An 18,545-nucleotide genomic window follows, 5' to 3' on the forward strand; every position below is an offset into this window, starting at 1 on the left:
TTACCCACCAGCGTACAGTCGATATTTTCCTCTGTTGCTTCTCTACATGACTGTAGCTGTAACCTTCCGTCACGCTTTCCAGCTTTAGCACGTGAAGTAAATACGTCATCCTTCTTGTGAGCAGTGGCGTATTTCCGTCACGGGGAAACAGAAGCATGCATCCCTGGTAAGACTTTGGGTAACTAGCTAATGTTGGCCGGGATAGCTTGTTATTCAAATCGCGATCATGTGTGATAACTGGAATGATTACATTTACAGCATTTAGCAGACGCCCCTTATCCAGAGCGACTTACATTTTATCTGATTTTTTATGCAATTGAGAGTTAAGGGCCTTGCACAGGGGCCCAGCAGTGGCAGCTTGGTGGACGTAACAACCTTCCGATTGGTAGCCCAACACCTTAACCACTAGGCTACCACATCTCCATGATTAAATGAGCAGAATATATTACCGAAAGCGCACTTTGGGTAAATAGCTAATGTTGGCTGGGATAGCTCGTTATTCAAATCGCGAACCGACTGAACGTTATACGCGTTTGGACCCAAATTCAGGTGGGTTAAACCCAGCACTGCCCACTTTTGCCACCGGCAACGGAGAGTAGGATGGACAGTCGAAAACATTTCACCACATTTCTCAAACTCATTGTGTCCATTTAAGAATGTGCCGAATAATCACTGAACTACTTACTAGAGCAAGAGCGTTAATAGAATTCTAAAATTTTATTTAATTGCTGAAAACACCTGAATAATCAGAAATACCGAACAATTTAAAACTGCTGGGGTATAAAAACTAATATCTGATATAAACCAGTGATATAAGACTGGCTAAACTGGGTAGATTAGCTAGTGTCATGGGTAATTATGTTAAATTTATTGAAAAAAGAAAAAGCATAATAAGTAAGCAAGCAAACGCTGTATATGTAATATATCGTGTTTTTGGGGCGTTTTCCTGCTACGAAACTCCTATTTGAACCTTATAAAGGCTTCTGAACCGTGCGGTTGTGTGACTGTGTTAAACAGGAGAAAGGAAGGAAGTGAACACAGCACAATGTGTCACTTTTGTCACCTTATTTGCACCAAGGATGTTGAATTAAACTAAAAAAACACACACACACACACTCATTACCAATACTGTATGTCTTTATAACATCAAGGCACATTTACAGAGGTTTATGCAGGCCAAACTGAGGGGAAAACATCCATTCTGTGAAGTCATGCTTACATCTTTTTGGTTTCTGGTGGCACAAAGAAATGTAATCAAATGTGAATAGACTCTGTATATTTACCAGCTTTTAACTGGCAGAGTCTACGGTCTGTGCTTCTGATTAAAATCAACAGTAGTACATTAACAACAAGTGTAGCATTGTAAAGTGATATGAAGTACAAATTATGTCCTACAGAAGTCTCGGATTATCACCGAACGGATTAATACAGACTCATTACAAATGGCGTATGATGTTACTGCACATTAATTAGTTATAAACTAGAAGTTTTATTGATTGTGCGTTTTGTTTTCTTGTCTGTTTTTTGAGATAACTGGCAACCGTGACTACCGTTCAAACCTACAATTCCATCAGATTTCATCTACAGTGTGTAGATGATTCGTCTTTATTGTGCAGCACAGGAAGAATGAACAAACATAAAGGCAGCGAATCACAACATTTCTGTATGTATCTGTTCGTAGATGCACGTTCCTAACCGATTTCTAATATAATCATGAGACTTTTTAGTCTTTCTGAGGTTTAAAGTTGAATGTTATTTTGTGGAACGGATCAAATTGTTCTGACAGGATAAAGGCTAAAGGAAAGACCGACTCTGACTTTCACTTGGTGTTTTGTTTTTATTGCTTTCATCACGATTCCCACCCATCATTTTAATCAGTTCGCTGAGATTACCATCATTCCCTCTCAGATTCACTCGACACTGTAATTGAGGAGCCGCGCCGGATCCCGATACCGTTCTGGAACGTCTCTGATAACATTAGCGGTTCACTCCCTCTGCTTTTTCCCTTCCAGTCAGAGGTTCTTAAACGCTTTATTCACGATGCTTTGATGGGAAGATCGCAGGGTCCGATCAGCTGTGTGGACAGTTCGGGTAGTTCACCGTTAGCAGCATCATACCGTGTAAATACAGCGAGGTCTCGGATTCTGCACAGAGGAAATCGAGGAAGGAAGGAAAGGTTAGGAAAGCCGGCGAGAAGGCAAGGATCTCTGCTTCTCTCTAAGGGTAACTGTTGCCAACAGTGTACGTAGGGCTCGTGAGGGAAAAGGTAGAAGTGTGTGGCAAAGGAAAATGACGCTGACATGGCACCGGTATCAGCAGGTGTCTTCTACGTCAGGTGACAAAACCAAGCAAGTGCAAAGTCAAGAAAACATTTTAGGTTTTCACTACATGGCTGATTCGGATGGAGGGAAATTAATTCAAATATAAAGTCACAAATACAAAAATCACAATCTAAAGCATTTATAGGGCCATTATAGGGCACAATCTCTCTCTATCTCACACACACATACGCGCACACAAACACAAACACACCCACACACCACAGACAATTAAAAGGCCAATAAGCCTACAGCTCATTTATTTTGACTCTAAGGAAGGAAGCTGGTGGAAACCCCCCTATAAGCACATGCAAACTTCATACACACAGAGTGGCGGCGGGACTCAAACCCCCAACCTTGTAGGCACACAGAAAATCCCCTTTTCAATAAATAAACTTTATCAGACAGGTTATTCTTATGTTTATTCATGTTTGTATGTGTGGGTTGACAAGTTGTCATTTAGAACGAGCCAATCCTGCTAACACAAACATCCTCCCAGGTACACCCCCCCCATGTCCATATTGTACTATAATAATAATAATAATAATAATAATAACTGAGGAATAATAGCTAATTTAATAATGATGTCAATTTTGAACCAAACAAACAAATCCTGCTCTAAATATACAACATATAAGTGACAGCAGGTGCACTTTGCCCTGCACATTTATGACTACAGGATTTATAAACACAGCAATGCGAGCTACACCTACACGGAGGCACAAAGCGAAAGTAAACAGAAGCCGATGCTCCTCTTTCACATCCTGCTTTCTTTCCTCAGTAGAGTGGTTTAGGTTTATGGCTGTAAACAACCGGTCATAAAAAAGGCTACGGCTAAACCGTAAATATTGACACCTTTGCGTTCTAAGTAATTGTGATAACTGTGTATATATATGTGTGATTACTATATATATACACACACACACACACATATATATATATACACACACACACACACATATATATATATATATACACACACACACATATATATATATATACACACACACACGCACACACACACATATATATATATATATATATATATATATATATATAAACACACACACACACACACACACACACACACACACACACACACACACATATATATATATATATATATATATATATATATATATATACGTAATTACTCTTTGTCAAAATATCTGATGGTGTGATTGATATATTCGTGTATAAAAATGGTGCCGTGTCTCTCACCTTTAAGGTGCACTGAGAACTGTAACCACTGTGACATCCAGTCTCGGCACTGTGCGGGACTCAGACGCTCCACGTTCAGCCCTCTCACATAACAAGCCTGCAAACAGTTATCACGTGATACAAACACTTGGGGTTGTGCAGTTATAGGAAACTCATCAATAACAAAGTGCTGTGATGGTGATGTGACCTGGTGGAAAACAAGCTTACTGTGACAACGCTGATGGGTTTATTTTCCTCTTACAGCATGTCAATTTGTCACCAATTGCAAATCTTTATTTATTAAAGAATGTCAGGACACTTTTTAACTGTTTAGAGGTACGTTTCATTTGTGCAATGTCCATAAAACATGTTAGTTTCTGTCCTCACTTTTGGTATAGCAGCTAAAAGCAGATGTCACAGACATTTAAAGGTGGGGTCTCCGAAGTTTGAAAGCCAATGTTGACACATAAAATCACCAAAACAAACACGCCCCTAACCCAAACGGGTCCCACCCCTGTATCGATAGCTCCGCCCACATACATACTTAACCCAGGCGACTAATAGAAAGAAACGTGTCTATCATAGCTGAAGGGAAGAACAATACGATTGTAGATAAAAAAAAGCAAAAATGACACACAAGCATAATCATGTAAAGGACAAAGGCATATATTAGTTCTGTGTAACAAAGCAAAATCAACGTTACTCAACTATCGAGAAGGAAAAAAGCGCCTCGGCGTCTTAAGTAAAGTCGGACACATATTCACAGGTCGGAGTTTCCTGAGTCAATAACTCCTGAGCTAAACGCTGTTACTACACAAAACGCGGTTGTAGCTGCGTCTCTACATTACTACGATAGAAAAGAGGTGTTATTTGTGTAGTAACAGCGTTTAGCTCAGGAGTTATTGACTCGGGAAACTCCAATCTGTGAATATGTGGCCAACTTCCTGCTCCTTCAGTTCTCTCCAGCGCTGGAAAGCTGATCCTATATTAACACGTCCTATTTCTTGCCTTATCGTAAGTCTTTCTTCGCTTTCTTTCTTCGTTTTTATCCTCCATGTCAATGTTAAAACCGCTTTCTGCTAATGTCACACATGCGCACTGAACACTCTGTCCGCACATATTGACAAGCCCCGCCCCTTTCTGCTCATTGGCTACACGTTTCTTTTGATTTTTGTTTTGTTTGTCGTCCCGACTCAGTTTTCTGAAGCATTTCTCAAACAACGGAGACCTCACCTTTAATTAATGATGCTTTATTAGACAAAAAAAACAAACAAACAAACAAAAACTCCTCTGTCCTGAAGAGATTTTATTAAAACTCATCAAAAATCCTTCCAAAAGACTAAATAAATAAAAGTCTGCATAAAGAAAAGGACATCATACTGATAATTTTCACCAAACGAGCCCAGCTGGTATTGTATTATAGACTCGATCATGTGTACTAATATAATCCTGTCATTTAAACTACTGTCAGATCTGCTGTTCAATCTAATCAACATCTCCTGAACAACTGAAACCCAGAGCCCTTCATCCACCATAAGCATAATTGGAAATGAATGATGGACATGTAATCGAGTCTCTCTCACACCTGTTTGAGCTCCGTGTCAGTGAGTTGATGGAGGCCCAGGTTGATGACGGCACGATCCAGATGCATGAGCTCTAGGGCGTGGCTATTCAACCGCTGGCTAATCCAGAACGCCGGGAGGCGGTGCGTTAAGAAGAGCAACGTGCAAAGGTGTCTCTGGAAGGAATTATCAACAAGCGCATATCAGCTGTAGTGAGCAGGTGGAAGCGGTGATGTCACTATTGCTATGGTTACCGGGGCAAGTCACATGAGAGAGATTTTTTAACCAAAGTCAAACAACTAATGTCAAACTATTACAGTAAAAAGTGGAAGTATCCAACCAGAAAATATACTGAAGTGAAAGTATTAAAATCTACGAGTGAATGACTTTTATTCCTTATCTAAACATCCATGAGTTATTCGGTGCAAAGGTCGCTGGTGACTTACACGACTTGCCGTTCCTCCCATGACCATCACATGACCATCGCATGATATCATCGTGCGTCAAATATCGTGTAAATAACCGATTATTACAATTAAAGATATTTATATATTCATAAAATATAGACTGTTACTTGCTGTATTATGTCCAGTTTGTTACGTGCACTGAAAATGCACACAGATTGCACACACTTTGCTCTTTATACCAATACGATAGGCATAGTATTTATATCTCCATGTTATCTATCTATCTATCTATCTATCTATCTATCTATCTATCTATCTATCTATCTATCTATCTATCTATCTATCTATCTACTTTTCCATGTACATCTTACCGCTTTATTGATCTGCAAAATCCTCATTTTTTTTTTTTTAAACTATTAAACTTGATTTTGATTTCTTTCTATTCTTGTGCCAGGACAGGTGTGAAAAGTGTTGGGACGTAAAAGAAAAGACGTCTCATTTTACGCAAGTCTTTTTTCTCCGGGGACAGAGAACTTCATTTATTTGTTTGACTGTATGTTTATAATCACACCCTCCGGTGTCACCCATATGAGGATGAGGTTCCCCTTAGAGTCTGGTTCCTCTCAAGGTTTCTTCCTTTACCGTCTAAGGGAGTTTTTCCTCGCCGCCGCCGCATGAGTCACCTCAGACTTGCTCATAGGGGATAAATACATACACATCGTGAACTAAATCTATCTAATAGTAATTAATCTCGAATTCTGTATTCTATCAATCTTTATATTATTCTTTATATTAACCTTTTGTTCTACGTTTATGTTCCATAAAGCTGCTTTGAGACGATGTCGACTGTAAATAGCGCTACACAGATAAACTTGAATCGAACTGAATTGAACAGAGAACAGAGGGACAGATCATCAAGTTCCAAGGTATTTTTTTTTCTTCTTGGAAAGTTCCAGTCGCAGCTTATTGTTACTGGAACCTTGTTACTGAAAAACTGGTACATATAAAAGAAACTCATCTGTCCTGAAGACTTGTTACAGGCTTTACATCAGACTGGATCAAAGCACTGATATTGGAGACTCACTCCATAAATGAATAAAATTACATCTGGAACTTCTGTCAGATCTGCTGTTTAATCTAATCAACACCTTCTGACCAATCAAAACCCAGAACATCAGACAGAAACTTCCTGTAACACTCACCTAAGGCAGAAATATCCAAAAACAATACTTTATTTCAGTAACAAATTAATTTTACTCAGGTATTTTCCACTAACCATCTGATCGGCATCCATTCTTCTGATTCCCAGTGGAGGGCCTGAGAATAAAGTTCTGACTGCGTGAAGATCGGACACAACAGGGTGAGCACCACCCTGGACCTGGGGCAAAAAGGCAAATATTAATAATTACTAGTTTTTCCATACAGACAATAGAATGCATTATGCTGCACACTGGGACTCACTTTACTGCATAGGTCTATAAGTCGGCTCTTTAGTTGTCCGTGTGCGAGGTGCGACGCTGTCGTCTTCAACCCACCGAGCAGTGGCTCGTGATGCTGAGCTCTCTGTGTGTGATACACGGCCTGGAACTCCACCAGTTGTTGTGGCGTCCAGAAATGGCGAATCAGAAGCTGGCGAGGATAAAGATACCTGGGAAGAAAGGAGTAGAATGAGCGCAGGTTGAGCGGGCGGTAACACACTGCAATCGAAAGATAAAACTAAAAAGACTGAGGAAAGTATAAGAGGAATAAAACACCGCAGGACGTACTGTTATCGGAACGATCATCGTCGTCGGTGTGGCTTGATGTGTCAACTGTTATTTTTCTAAAACAGCACACCACTGAGTGTTTTCTTTTTTACTTGTTTACACTGCTGGTTTCATGGTTAACCATTTTTTTAGACTTATTGGGAATTTTTTTGATCAGTATAAACAAATAAATTAAGTCTAATATAAAATGATTCAGGACTCTGTTGGCTTTCAGTGTCAGAAGTCATGGGAAGTCGTGGCCTAATGGTTAGAGAGTCTGATTCGTAACCCTGAGGTTGTGGGTTTGAGTCTTGGGCTGGCCACGACTGAGGTACCCTTGAGCAAGGCACCAAAGTGACTTTGCATTTGAACTGTGACATATCCGCACGGCGCTGTTGTTCATGAAAGTGCAGTTGTAAATATATGTTTCGCAACTGAATTCGAATTAGGACTTAAACGATCACACACACGAGTGGAAGCAATTAAAAACCACGTCAGAATGAACGAGCTTTTTCTAATTAGCATTTGAATAGGTTGTAGAAATTGTAAAAAAATTAATAATAATAATAATAATAATAAAAAGAAATATGTGAAATTTTGAAACCATTTGACTCTTTTACTTCTGACACTTCTTCAACAGTATAATGTAAATCCAGACAATACTCACATTAAAAAAAACACTAGGTAGTTTGCAAACGGAGGAATGGAGATGATCACCAGAGGAATGGCCTTGATCATGTCTCTGTGGAACTGTCAGAACAAACGTGATCATACAGAGTACTGTTTATATTTATATTTACATGAAGCCTTGTATATAATAAACTTTAAGTCTTTAAATGCAATCACAAGTGATTATAAATGAACCAAATAAAACCAAGGGTTTTTATTAACTGTATGGACAGTAATTTTTTCTCTCTCGAGCCACTGTGTGTGTCTTTGTGCATGCGTGTGTGTCTGTTTGTGTCTCTGTGTGTCTCTGTGTGTATGTCTGTGTGTGTGTGTGTCTGTGTGTGTCTCTGTGTCTGTGTTAAATGCAATCACAAGTGATTATAAATGAACCAATTAAAACCAAGGGTTTTTATTAACTGTATGGACGGTAATTTTTTTCTCTAGATTTTGAATAGAACTGCTCTAAATAGCTATAAAGTAATAAATACACAGTTATTAAAAAACTTTCATATGAAAGAGTTATTCAGAAAATGTGGTTAATATACACTCACTCTCAGGTTTAATTTAAACCACGCTGACATTAAAATTGCTTTAACAGCACTATGCCTCCCTCTAGCGTTCATCCTCTGTACTGCAGGTCAAACTTACAAACTCTAGATTGTAGAAATGTCCTTTTTGACCACACTGTAATAGGTTAACTCTGTTAGTTGAAAATTCAGGCAGAAAAAAAAACAACAACCAAAAAAACCCTAAGGATATTACACATAACTAATATTTTATAAACACAACTTTACAACACAACCCTTCTGGTCATTATCAAAAACATATGTACTGCAACTATTTGTTAATATGATGAAATAAAACACAACCTAACTCATTATCACCTGTCTGAGCTTCTCCATTTCACGATAAGGCAGCTTACGAGGATCGATGTTGTTTTTTATCATCCGAATTCTGATCCTATGAACTTCTTGGGCATCCTCGAAGAACAGTCGAAATCCTACGAGGACATATAGAGAAACTCTGAACACGTTTCCAAATGTAGTACTGATACAGTATTATTCTACCATACACACATAACGCTGATTTTTCATAAGCATAAGAATTTGCATATAGTCGAATAAATCAATTCAAACTTCAAACTCAGGTTTCCATTGTAGGTTGTCTTTCAGCTGAACGAAACACGTTTGAACCTCACCTCGTGTAAATGTTGAATAGAGGACGAAAAATCTAGGAAAACGCCGCTGAAGAAATTTCTCGTACTTTTCGTTTGCCCATTTCAATCTTGCTACGATGCTTTGGCCAAGGCCGTATCTCGCTTGAGAAGGTGAATACTGCCTTATTAAACAAAATCTACAAAGATAAACATGAGCAAGTCAATAAACAAGTGAATATACACACTATTTACACACCATACTGCACATGGACACTTTAAGGACAATCTTTAAAAAAAAAAAACATACACATTTATGTATATTTATGCATATGTATATACATTATTTCTCCACTTATATTTTCATATTTTATATAGTTTTTTATATAGTCTTTTTTAATATAGTTTATACTTTTTTATTTATCTATCTCCTTTTGGTTTTGGTTTATTTTTTATCCTAAATTGCATTCCTTCCATTTCTCCCCGTGCCTCGGGGGTTTCCTCCGGGTACTCCGGTTTAATCCCCCGATCCAAAGACATGCATGGTAGGTTGATTGGCATCTCTGGAAAATTGTCCGTAGTGTGTGTGTGTATGAGTGAATGAGAGTGTGTGCCCTGCGATGGGTTGGCACTTCATCCAGGGTGTATCCTGCCTCGATGCCCGTTGCTGCCTGAGATAGGCACAGGCTCCCCGTGACCCGAGAAGATCAGATAAGCGGTAGAAAACGAATTAATAAATGAATGAATGAATGCATTCCTTTTTTTTTATGCTTATATACTGGACAGTTGCATAAATCATTTCACTGCATGTCGTACCCTGTATGTATGTGTATTTGAAACACAACAGTTTTGGGTCCATGGTTCAATCTTATGCTTTGGGTTTCTATCTGAGTTTAATTTCTTTTTACCTCATGGGCTTTGTTTAGGTTCTCTGATTTTCTCCCAACTCCCAAAAAACATGGTGGTTTGTAGATGTCTATATGTGTGCAAGCGTGTATGCATGCGAGTGTATTCCCAGCTCACATGCAGGGTTCCCAGGAAAGTTTATCTATCTATCTATACGTATCACTCTTAAACAGTTATTGAAGACGAATGAATGATGTTATGACCATTACAGAACTGATTAGGATTCCTATTGGACTACATATCACTCACAATTAATTTATTGGAAGGGTTTTTATCTACATCTGGAGATGAAAAGCAAACTGCAGCCCTCATATAACCCTTAAGCCCTTAGAAACCTTAAATAACTGCAATGATGATAAATTTTGCATGGACAAAAAAATAAAACTTTTCATATTTTATTTCTTTTTAAGTCCATAGACGTGTAATTTGAATATATACTAATAACTAATAGCTGTTAGTGGAGAGTGAGAGAAACTACATAAATAAGTTTTATCCACATGTTAAGACGCCTTATTGGTGGTTGTGTCACATGGTCCTGACAGCCTGTGGCCTGTAAATACAGTCATTAGCATGTAGCATGTAGCATGACTTTTACAGCCAAGACAACATGTGCATGATTACTGATGATTAAGTGTGTTACCTGAGATGTGTGACGGCTAACTGAGGCCTGCAGAATCCTACAGTGAAGCCCATGTACCGGATTCCGCACAGAAATGTCATAGAAGCACCACCGCACATCCGCATATAGGACGGCGCCATTTTGCGAAAAACCCTGTCAACTCGAAGTGGGCGTGGTCGACCATGTGGGCGGGGCCAGGGTGACTACACGTAAGAAAAATTATTATTATTATTATTATTATTATTATTATTATTATTATTATTATTATTATTAGTAGTAGTAGTAGTAGTAGTAGTAGTAGTAGTAGTGGTGGTAGTAGTAGTATTGTCATTATGGTTATTGTTATTGTTTTTGTTATTGTTATTGCTAGTGTTGTTATTTTCATTATTTTTTATTTTATTATTTTTGTTATTATTATTATTAGTAGTAGTAGTAGTATTGCTATTGTTTTATTATTATTATTATTATTATTATTATTATTATTATTATTATTATTATTATTATTATTATTACTGTTATTTTGGAATTGTATAAAGTACAAATCACTGAAGGAATACTGTAAAATATTATATATCATATATAATAACAACAAATATCTCTAATAATTAAAGAAAAACTTTTATATTCAGTAGAAGTGTAAATTAATTAAGGGTTTCCAAATTTGTGATTAAATTGCTTCAATAAGCTTGAATAAAATACAGTATTTAAAAGATAAATAAATAAATAAATAAATAAATAAATAAATAAATAAATAAATTCGCATTTATTGTATTTTAGTCATTTAGGTTACTAGTTGAATGAATAGTTTTTGGAATGGCTTTCTTTCTTCCTTCCTTTCTTTCTTTCTTTCCCTCTTTCTTTCTTTCTCTCCCTTTTCTAAGTTTGTTATCTTCTGCTGATCTTTCTTTTTCATCAAACTGTTTACTGTGTAATGTTATGAATCATTCCCAACAACAACAGGTAAAATAAATATCAATGAGAACTTTCATTGGAAGGTTAGTACCACCACCATATTATTTTTACATACAAAAAGCTATACAGTTGCTTATTTAATTATAGGCTTAATTATAAGTTAAACTTATAAAAATGTCTAATCTAAGTCATTAAAAGAGTGTATCAGTGGTGAAACCAGTTAATATTCACTGTAGCTACTAACCACTACTTGTTTGTGTGAGCAATATTAAATCTTTTATTACAGTGTGCCTTAGATAGATAGATAGATAGATAGATAGATAGATAGATAGATAGATAGATAGATAGATAGATAGATAGAACTTTATTGTCATTACATAGTACAGGTTCACAGTTCAATGTAGCTACTAACCACTACTTGTTTGCGTGAGCAATATTAAATCTTTTATTATAGTGTGCCATAGATAGATAGATAGATAGATAGATAGATAGATAGATAGATAGACAGACAGACAGACAGACAGACAGACAGATAGATAGATAGATAGATAGATAGATAGATAGATAGATAGATAGATAGATAGATAGATAGATAGATAGATAGATAGATAGATAGATAGATAGATAGATAGAACTTTATTTTAATTACGTAGTACAGGTTCACAGCAACGAAATGTAGTTTGGCATCTACCAGAAATGCAAAGAGTAGCAATTGTGCAAATAGACAAGTGCAGATAAATATGTAAACATATGTATAGCATGTTATGTATATTGATAAAAAGACAAAAGACAGTGCAGGACAATAGACAAAAAGACAGTGCAGGACAAAAGACAAAATACACTGCAGGACAAGACAAAAAGACAGAAAGACAGTGCAGGACAAAAAATTCAAGATAATACACAAAAACAGCTAACCATTGTAAATACTGTAAATACTGTATGTTCAACAATAATACATGTGCAGAAATACTGGAATGAACACTTTAGTATTATAGCAGCAGTTACATGAGATAATGTAAAGTATAAAACAGCAATCGACTGAAATGTGAGACAACATATGCAAAGAGCAAAAAACAGCATGTAAACAGCTTGATGTATGTACTATATATCGGCAGAGTGTGTATTTAGTGTAGGTCTGTGCAGTCCATACAGTTTGTGTGTGTGTGTGTGTGTGTGTGTGTGTGTGTGTGTGTGTGTGTGTGTGTGTGTGTGTGTGTTTGTGTGTGCACATTAAAAAACCCACTGAACCTCACAAAGGATTTAGGTCAGTGAGTGAGTGAGAGAGTTTAGTAATAGTTTAGGAGCAGGGGCAGTTGTGGGCGGGGCTTAAAGGCGTCACACGTAAACACGTGACATCAGGCTACGTTTAAAAACGGTTACTGTGTTACATTGTAAGCTGAGGAAGGTAACGGTGAGTTCATGCTTGCGCTTGTACACAGTTGACTCTAAGTGTTTACATCCTCGTTTTATTAGTAAATTAATATCTGAATTGTAAAAGTTTCAGATACTAATTTACTAGTAAAACGAGTAGAAACTACAATTTTTATTATTAAATTAATATCTGAAGTTTTTAAGGGTTTCCAGAAACATCAGGGGATTTAAAATGGCCACCACGAGGTATGGTCCTGCAAGGATGATGCGCGGGGATGAAGATGAAGATGAAGGTGGGAACTACAACAGGCCTGCTTTTAAATGCTCTAAACTGTATCATAACGTTGTGTGCTCTATGATAGCCAGAAGAATCTGTCTAAAGTTGACTTACTTAAAGATGATGTTTTGGTGTGACTCTACACAAACAGTTTAAAAAGGGCCACAACATCCAGCCTGGTCAGGTTAACAATGATCTTGCATTGATATGTATTCTTCCTCTAGGAGGCAGTAGAGAGCTGTAAATGCAGCTACTAGCAACGTTCTAGTGATTAGCTGTAACCGGGTGTCTCTTGCCAAAAGAAGTGATATTTAACCAGCATAAAAAGTCCTTGAGGGTTAAATCTCTTACAAGAGTTTTGCTGTGTTCTTGTCTAGGTCAGACGCAACAGTGTGGGGAAAAATTAATAAAGAAATTGACAGCAATACTAGACCTATAACCCCTGTAAAGTGTGTGTGTGTGTGTGTGTGTGTGTGTGTGTGTGTGTCTGTCTGTCTGTCTCTGTGTGTGTGTGTCTGTGTGCCTGTGTGTCTGTCTGTTAAGGCTTAAGCTGTAAAATGATGCGCAAGAGTGTTATGACCACACATTTTTACTATTAATTATAATTTTTTTTTTTTTGCGTACACATTATACATTAAGCTTTTTTTTTTTTAAAACCAGGACACATTTCACTTGGAACAGATGATTAACTTAAGTATAAATATTCTTTAGACCTAAATCTGGGATAAGTAATAAATCTGGGCGGTAATAAGAATTTAATTGAGCGTTAAATGCTAATTATTTTTAATCATGAGGTCCAAATGTGATTGTTTTGCACTTAATTTTTCCCTTTTTCTTTGTTTTTTGTGAAAAAAAAATAGTCCACTGTAATTGCTTTTTTTTGATGAACCCATAAATATAAGTAATTGCCAAAGTCAAGATCATTTTCACAAACCAGAATAAACCACTGTATTTTTTTCCCCCCATGTGTGTATATATGTCGGTGAAGTTTGAGAGTACTCATTTAGAGGCAGCACTGCTTATTTTTCACACCAGTGTAGAAAGCAGTTGAGGCATGAGCTTATTCACTGTGGCATTTCAGATTTTGCCTGTAGTGTACTTATTTTATGTGCTGTTGCACTTTTACAGCCAAAGCAGTTGATGATGCTGATCCAAATGCAATGATGCTGTGCCCTTATGACAGCAACCACAGGATCCGGGCGTGTCGCTTCCCCTATCACATCATCAAGTGTGCCAAGGTCAGTGTGTGACTTTAGTAAAGTAAGGGTGTCTGCCTCGTGCCGTAAATGTAGTAGTTCAGTGATTTTTCTTTTTTGAAATTTTTATTGATTCCTCTGTCCCAATGTTTAAACTGTAAATCTGAGCCAGTGTATTTCTATGGGTTTCTCTCTCTCTCTCTGTTCAGAATCACCCCAAACTAGCAAAAGCGCATAAGACCTGCCCCTTTAATGCCAAGCATGTGGTTCCCACACATCAGCTGGCACATCATATCGAGCACTGTAAGGATAAATGCTTAATTACCATGGCAGACGGTAAGATCTTAGATGGTAATGCCTTAATGCCTCTATTAAAACACTCCATGTATTGGATAACAAGTCTGATCCTATCCAACGAGAGCTGTTTTCCACAGAGCCTTATTACCTCTATATCGTTCTCTCCGCTTGTAGATGACAGTGCTAGTATGAACCCGAAATTTCACGTGCCTTCTATGTGGACCGCCCCTGAATGTGAAGAGGACTGGGATAAAGGTAAGTGTGTTGTACAGGGTTAATGCTGAACTTTTGCTCGTGTTGGTTTTATTTTATTTATTTCCCTCTCTGTAAATTTACCGATTTACTATGTTTTCAACTTGATCCGAGTTTTCTTCAACTTTATAAGTATGTGTTAACTGATTTGAAATGGGAGCGTTAATCATGGGCCAAAAGTGGTAAGTAACAATATACTGAGGTACTGAGGGGTGTTCGTAATCTATGACCAAATGGGGAGGAAATCTCTACAGGACAAAACGTGTTCGTGTTGCTTTGTTAAAACAAACAGGAGGTCAAATAGCTTTTGGGCAAGATTTACTTATTAAAAGAAAGTTGCAAGACAAAAAGCTGTTAGTATTGTAAGGGTGTTTCTCATGCTGGAAGAATCCTATAAGTGCTGGGAGATAAGTTATTCTGTGCAGGCCTGCTGATTATCTCTGGTGTAAACTTGTACAGTAAGTGGGGAAATGCCAGGCACTCTTTAACTAGCCCTCAGCAAGTTGGAAGAGAATCTCCATGATTGTGTCTAGGGTATTTATTTATTTATTTATTTATTTTTAACTGAGTGGTGTTCCTGATATAAGTAAAGGTTAAAAATGCAAAAACCTGCCCTGAGTTTGAGTTTCAGATGTATATATGCTTTCTGCTTGTGATTCAATCTCATTGTTGCTGCAGAGGCCGATGAAAACGCAGAGACGTTTGTGTGGGGTGTGACGAACAATCTGCTCCTCGTGAATCAGTAAGTCAACAACTGTACTGTATGTAGATGATTTCCAGTATCTCATATGTTGGTCCCCATCCCCAAAGTACGGTTACATCAGATTTGCTGTGCTGTGCTAAAGTTTTCTTTGCCTTTTCTTAGACCTGAGCAACCAGTGACCAACAACTTGAAGGCCGGAATCCGTGCACCTCGGACTCTCCCCGGGAAATTCTGTGAGTCCGGGTGTCATAAATTAAAAGCCAGTTTATTTATTGTAGTGTCCAAATCAACAAAACCAGTGTGACGGCTACGTTCTCATCTCTGCTAGCGTTTTGATCCTGTAGCTGCCACAATGGTGTTGTTGCTCTAGATGGCAGCAGTAGATTTGTTTGACATAGAGCCTGCAGGTTGAACTCAAGAAGCTAAGCTGCAGTTTGCTTTGATTGGTGCTTCTTGGATTTATAGGTTTTTACTTAATAACCACTATATTTAATTCTTAAATAAATCTCTAGAGCCGCTTGTGTACAATCTTGTACAGAAAGGGTAGGTGTGGTTGCAGCTTATCATTCTAACCAAGAAAAAGCCATACCATTTGGGGGATAAGATTGGACTCCCAACCATCCCTCTAATCTATAATGTTTCAGTTATAAATATAATCTTTGTGTGTGTGTTTGCTCACTTATGCCTTATCTTGCACCTTTTTGATTTGATTCGTATTCATGGATAAATATTTTGCTTTCAAGTCCAAGAGATCACAATAGATGTAGTTGGTAATTTGATGTAGGTGGCATAACAGGAATAAAACACCTCGGCTCTTAACGTTCCAGCACAATAATAAACTCCAGGGTTGTAGCAGTAACTTCACATTAGGCCACATCACCTCATCTCGCTATTAAACATGTTTTACTCCCTGATCAACAAAAGTTGTTTAAGTTGCTTGCTTCATTTTTCTAAACGTTTCTCTTTTTCTTTTCACAGGATAAATCCCTTCCATGTTTTTGTTCTGCATTGACCTTTTTAAAATACTTTTTTTTTCTTTTCCCTTTTTGATAAGCTACGCTTTTAACAGTTTTGAGACTGACCCGACTTCCCTGGATTGTAACTCGTTTTACGTCCAACAATATCTGATGGCAAACAAAGAAGCGACACTTCTGTTGGAACCATTGTCCTTTTATCTAGTTAATAAATTTTGAATTTGCCTTGTGAAATTTTGTTTCTTTACTGTGTTTAAAACTTGGTGTGTCTCAGTTGTTTGAGAGCTATAACAACGATAAGCTTCTTCTAAAGTTCATTTAACTTGAGGGGTGTCAGAAAATATGGGGCCATAAGGGGGTGGAACCATCGGGTAAAAAAAAAAATTGGAAAATTGTGGCATATAAAGAATTAAAAAACTTCACTTCAGGATGGTTTGTAATTGGGAACAATTCTGCATTTTGGTGGTAACTCAACTCTAACTGCTTCACATGCCCTCAAGTGTGTTATTCTTTTACATAAAGTGTCCTTGCTGCCACTGCAGCGCTACTGGTACTACTCCAGAAGAAATATATGAACGTTCTTTTCCTCCTTTCCGTCAAGCTGCCAGTGATCGTGCTGCTGTGATGGTGGCCCATTCTAATGTTGAAATCATTGGAGTGCAAGTCGGTGGGGCAAAGCCACAGGTCTGCCCTCTTCTCATCTCCTCTGCCTCATTTAACCCATGCAGACAGCTGGACACAGCAGATGGGCCCTGCTGGCTGTGCTGAAAACCGCTTTGTGCAAGTGTGTTTGCTTCTCAGAAACATTTAGCATTTCTTTGAGCTTTCGGGTGCCACAGATTGTACCGATGGTCTATAAATGCTTTCACATTTATACAGCCTATTGACACTTGCCTTCAAACCTCTTTTATTGGGGAAATACAAATTAGTACTTAAGAGGTTACTCTCTCTCGCTCTCTCACTCATTTTCTACCGCTTTATCCAAACTTAAGAGGTTAATGGCCAATAATTGTGTAATCACTTTATTTTTTTCTTTTCCCCCTTCTTCCCTCTTCCTTCCTGGATTTTGCATTTGTGCTTGAGCAAAATCAGTTAGGTATTTAACATTACAGCTTGGTCTTGGTTGGCGTCTATGGCATCTTCTTTTGTCACCTTTTCCTGCACATATTTTAATTTTATTATTTTTATTATATATATATATATATATATATATATATATATATATATAATTTAAGACTATTTATCAGACAGATTGATTGATGAATGATCAGACGTGTACATGGGTAAACAGATGGATTCATGGATGGATGAAAAGAACAGACAAATTGATGGGTAGATGGCTGGATAGATGGACAAGCAGGCTGATAGATGGGTGGGCAGATTTCAATGTTAGATATTTAAGCACTTATGTACGTCGCTCTGGATAAGGGCATCTGCCAAATGCTGTAAATGTAAATGGATGGATATTGTTAAATGTTCTGCAATGTTTACTGTTTGTTTTTTGAGGACCTTGTTTTTTCCCCCTCTTCCCCCTCTTTTCCTACAACACGCATCACTTTATTCTTTATTCCAATGTCCTACTGTAAAGCCTTGATTATAGACCCCCTGTGCTGACATTAGGGTGGGTGAGGATATCAGCAAAATGACCATATGAGCTTTGCTAGGGATGTCACTGAGGAAAATTAGAGACCTCAGCCACATCATCTCAGAATTTAAAGCTAGGCTTTAACACGTTTCCCATCGTTCAATGTACTTAATGATCTCTAGCGCGAATAGAGCAAGAGAAAATCCATCTCAGATTGTCATATCTCATATGTTGTGGGATTTTTTTCCTCATTTGAAACTGGAAATAAACAAAGTTTTAGAATTTTGCAATATTTTAAAACAGAGTAAATGTTCAGTATATTGAATATATCATGTTGACTGCTTTGTACAAAAGGTCAGATTTTAAATATGTATAATCTCTTCTACTGAAACAGAAGAG

At 37.5% G+C, this 18,545-nt stretch overlaps 2 protein-coding genes across 4 annotated transcripts; one reads left to right on the forward strand and one right to left on the reverse strand.

Annotated features, from left to right (window-relative positions):
* Positions 1-1,119: 1,119 nt before the first annotated feature.
* On the reverse strand, positions 1,120-10,759 carry letmd1 (LETM1 domain containing 1). Its single transcript, XM_027134542.2, has 9 exons — positions 10,601-10,759; positions 9,100-9,254; positions 8,786-8,901; positions 7,900-7,982; positions 6,949-7,135; positions 6,764-6,865; positions 5,104-5,256; positions 3,540-3,636; positions 1,120-2,144 (listed from the first exon to the last, which is right to left on the reverse strand). The coding sequence occupies exons 1-9, from the start codon at positions 10,717-10,719 to the stop codon at positions 2,071-2,073; spliced, it is 1,086 nt and encodes a 361-aa protein (XP_026990343.1). The 5' UTR covers positions 10,720-10,759; the 3' UTR covers positions 1,120-2,070.
* Positions 10,760-12,864: 2,105 nt separating this feature from the next.
* On the forward strand, positions 12,865-16,795 carry zgc:56699 (uncharacterized protein LOC405758 homolog). 3 transcript variants are annotated; one of them, XM_027134551.2, is made up of 8 exons: positions 12,865-12,902; positions 13,067-13,155; positions 14,268-14,377; positions 14,545-14,671; positions 14,807-14,887; positions 15,563-15,626; positions 15,750-15,820; positions 16,566-16,795. In XM_027134551.2, coding segments are annotated over exons 2-8 (516 nt in total). In that variant the 5' UTR covers positions 12,865-12,902; positions 13,067-13,094; the 3' UTR covers positions 16,568-16,795. The 3 variants fall into 3 exon arrangements, with proteins under 3 accessions (XP_026990352.1, XP_026990351.1, XP_047663571.1); XM_027134550.2 differs by having other exon boundaries at positions 12,867-12,902; positions 13,059-13,155; XM_047807615.1 differs by lacking the exon at positions 12,865-12,902 and having other exon boundaries at positions 13,059-13,149.
* Positions 16,796-18,545: the final 1,750 nt, after the last annotated feature.

This window comes from Tachysurus fulvidraco, chromosome 23, assembly GCF_022655615.1.
Source record: "Tachysurus fulvidraco isolate hzauxx_2018 chromosome 23, HZAU_PFXX_2.0, whole genome shotgun sequence".
Classification (NCBI taxonomy): domain Eukaryota; kingdom Metazoa; phylum Chordata; class Actinopteri; order Siluriformes; family Bagridae; genus Tachysurus; species Tachysurus fulvidraco.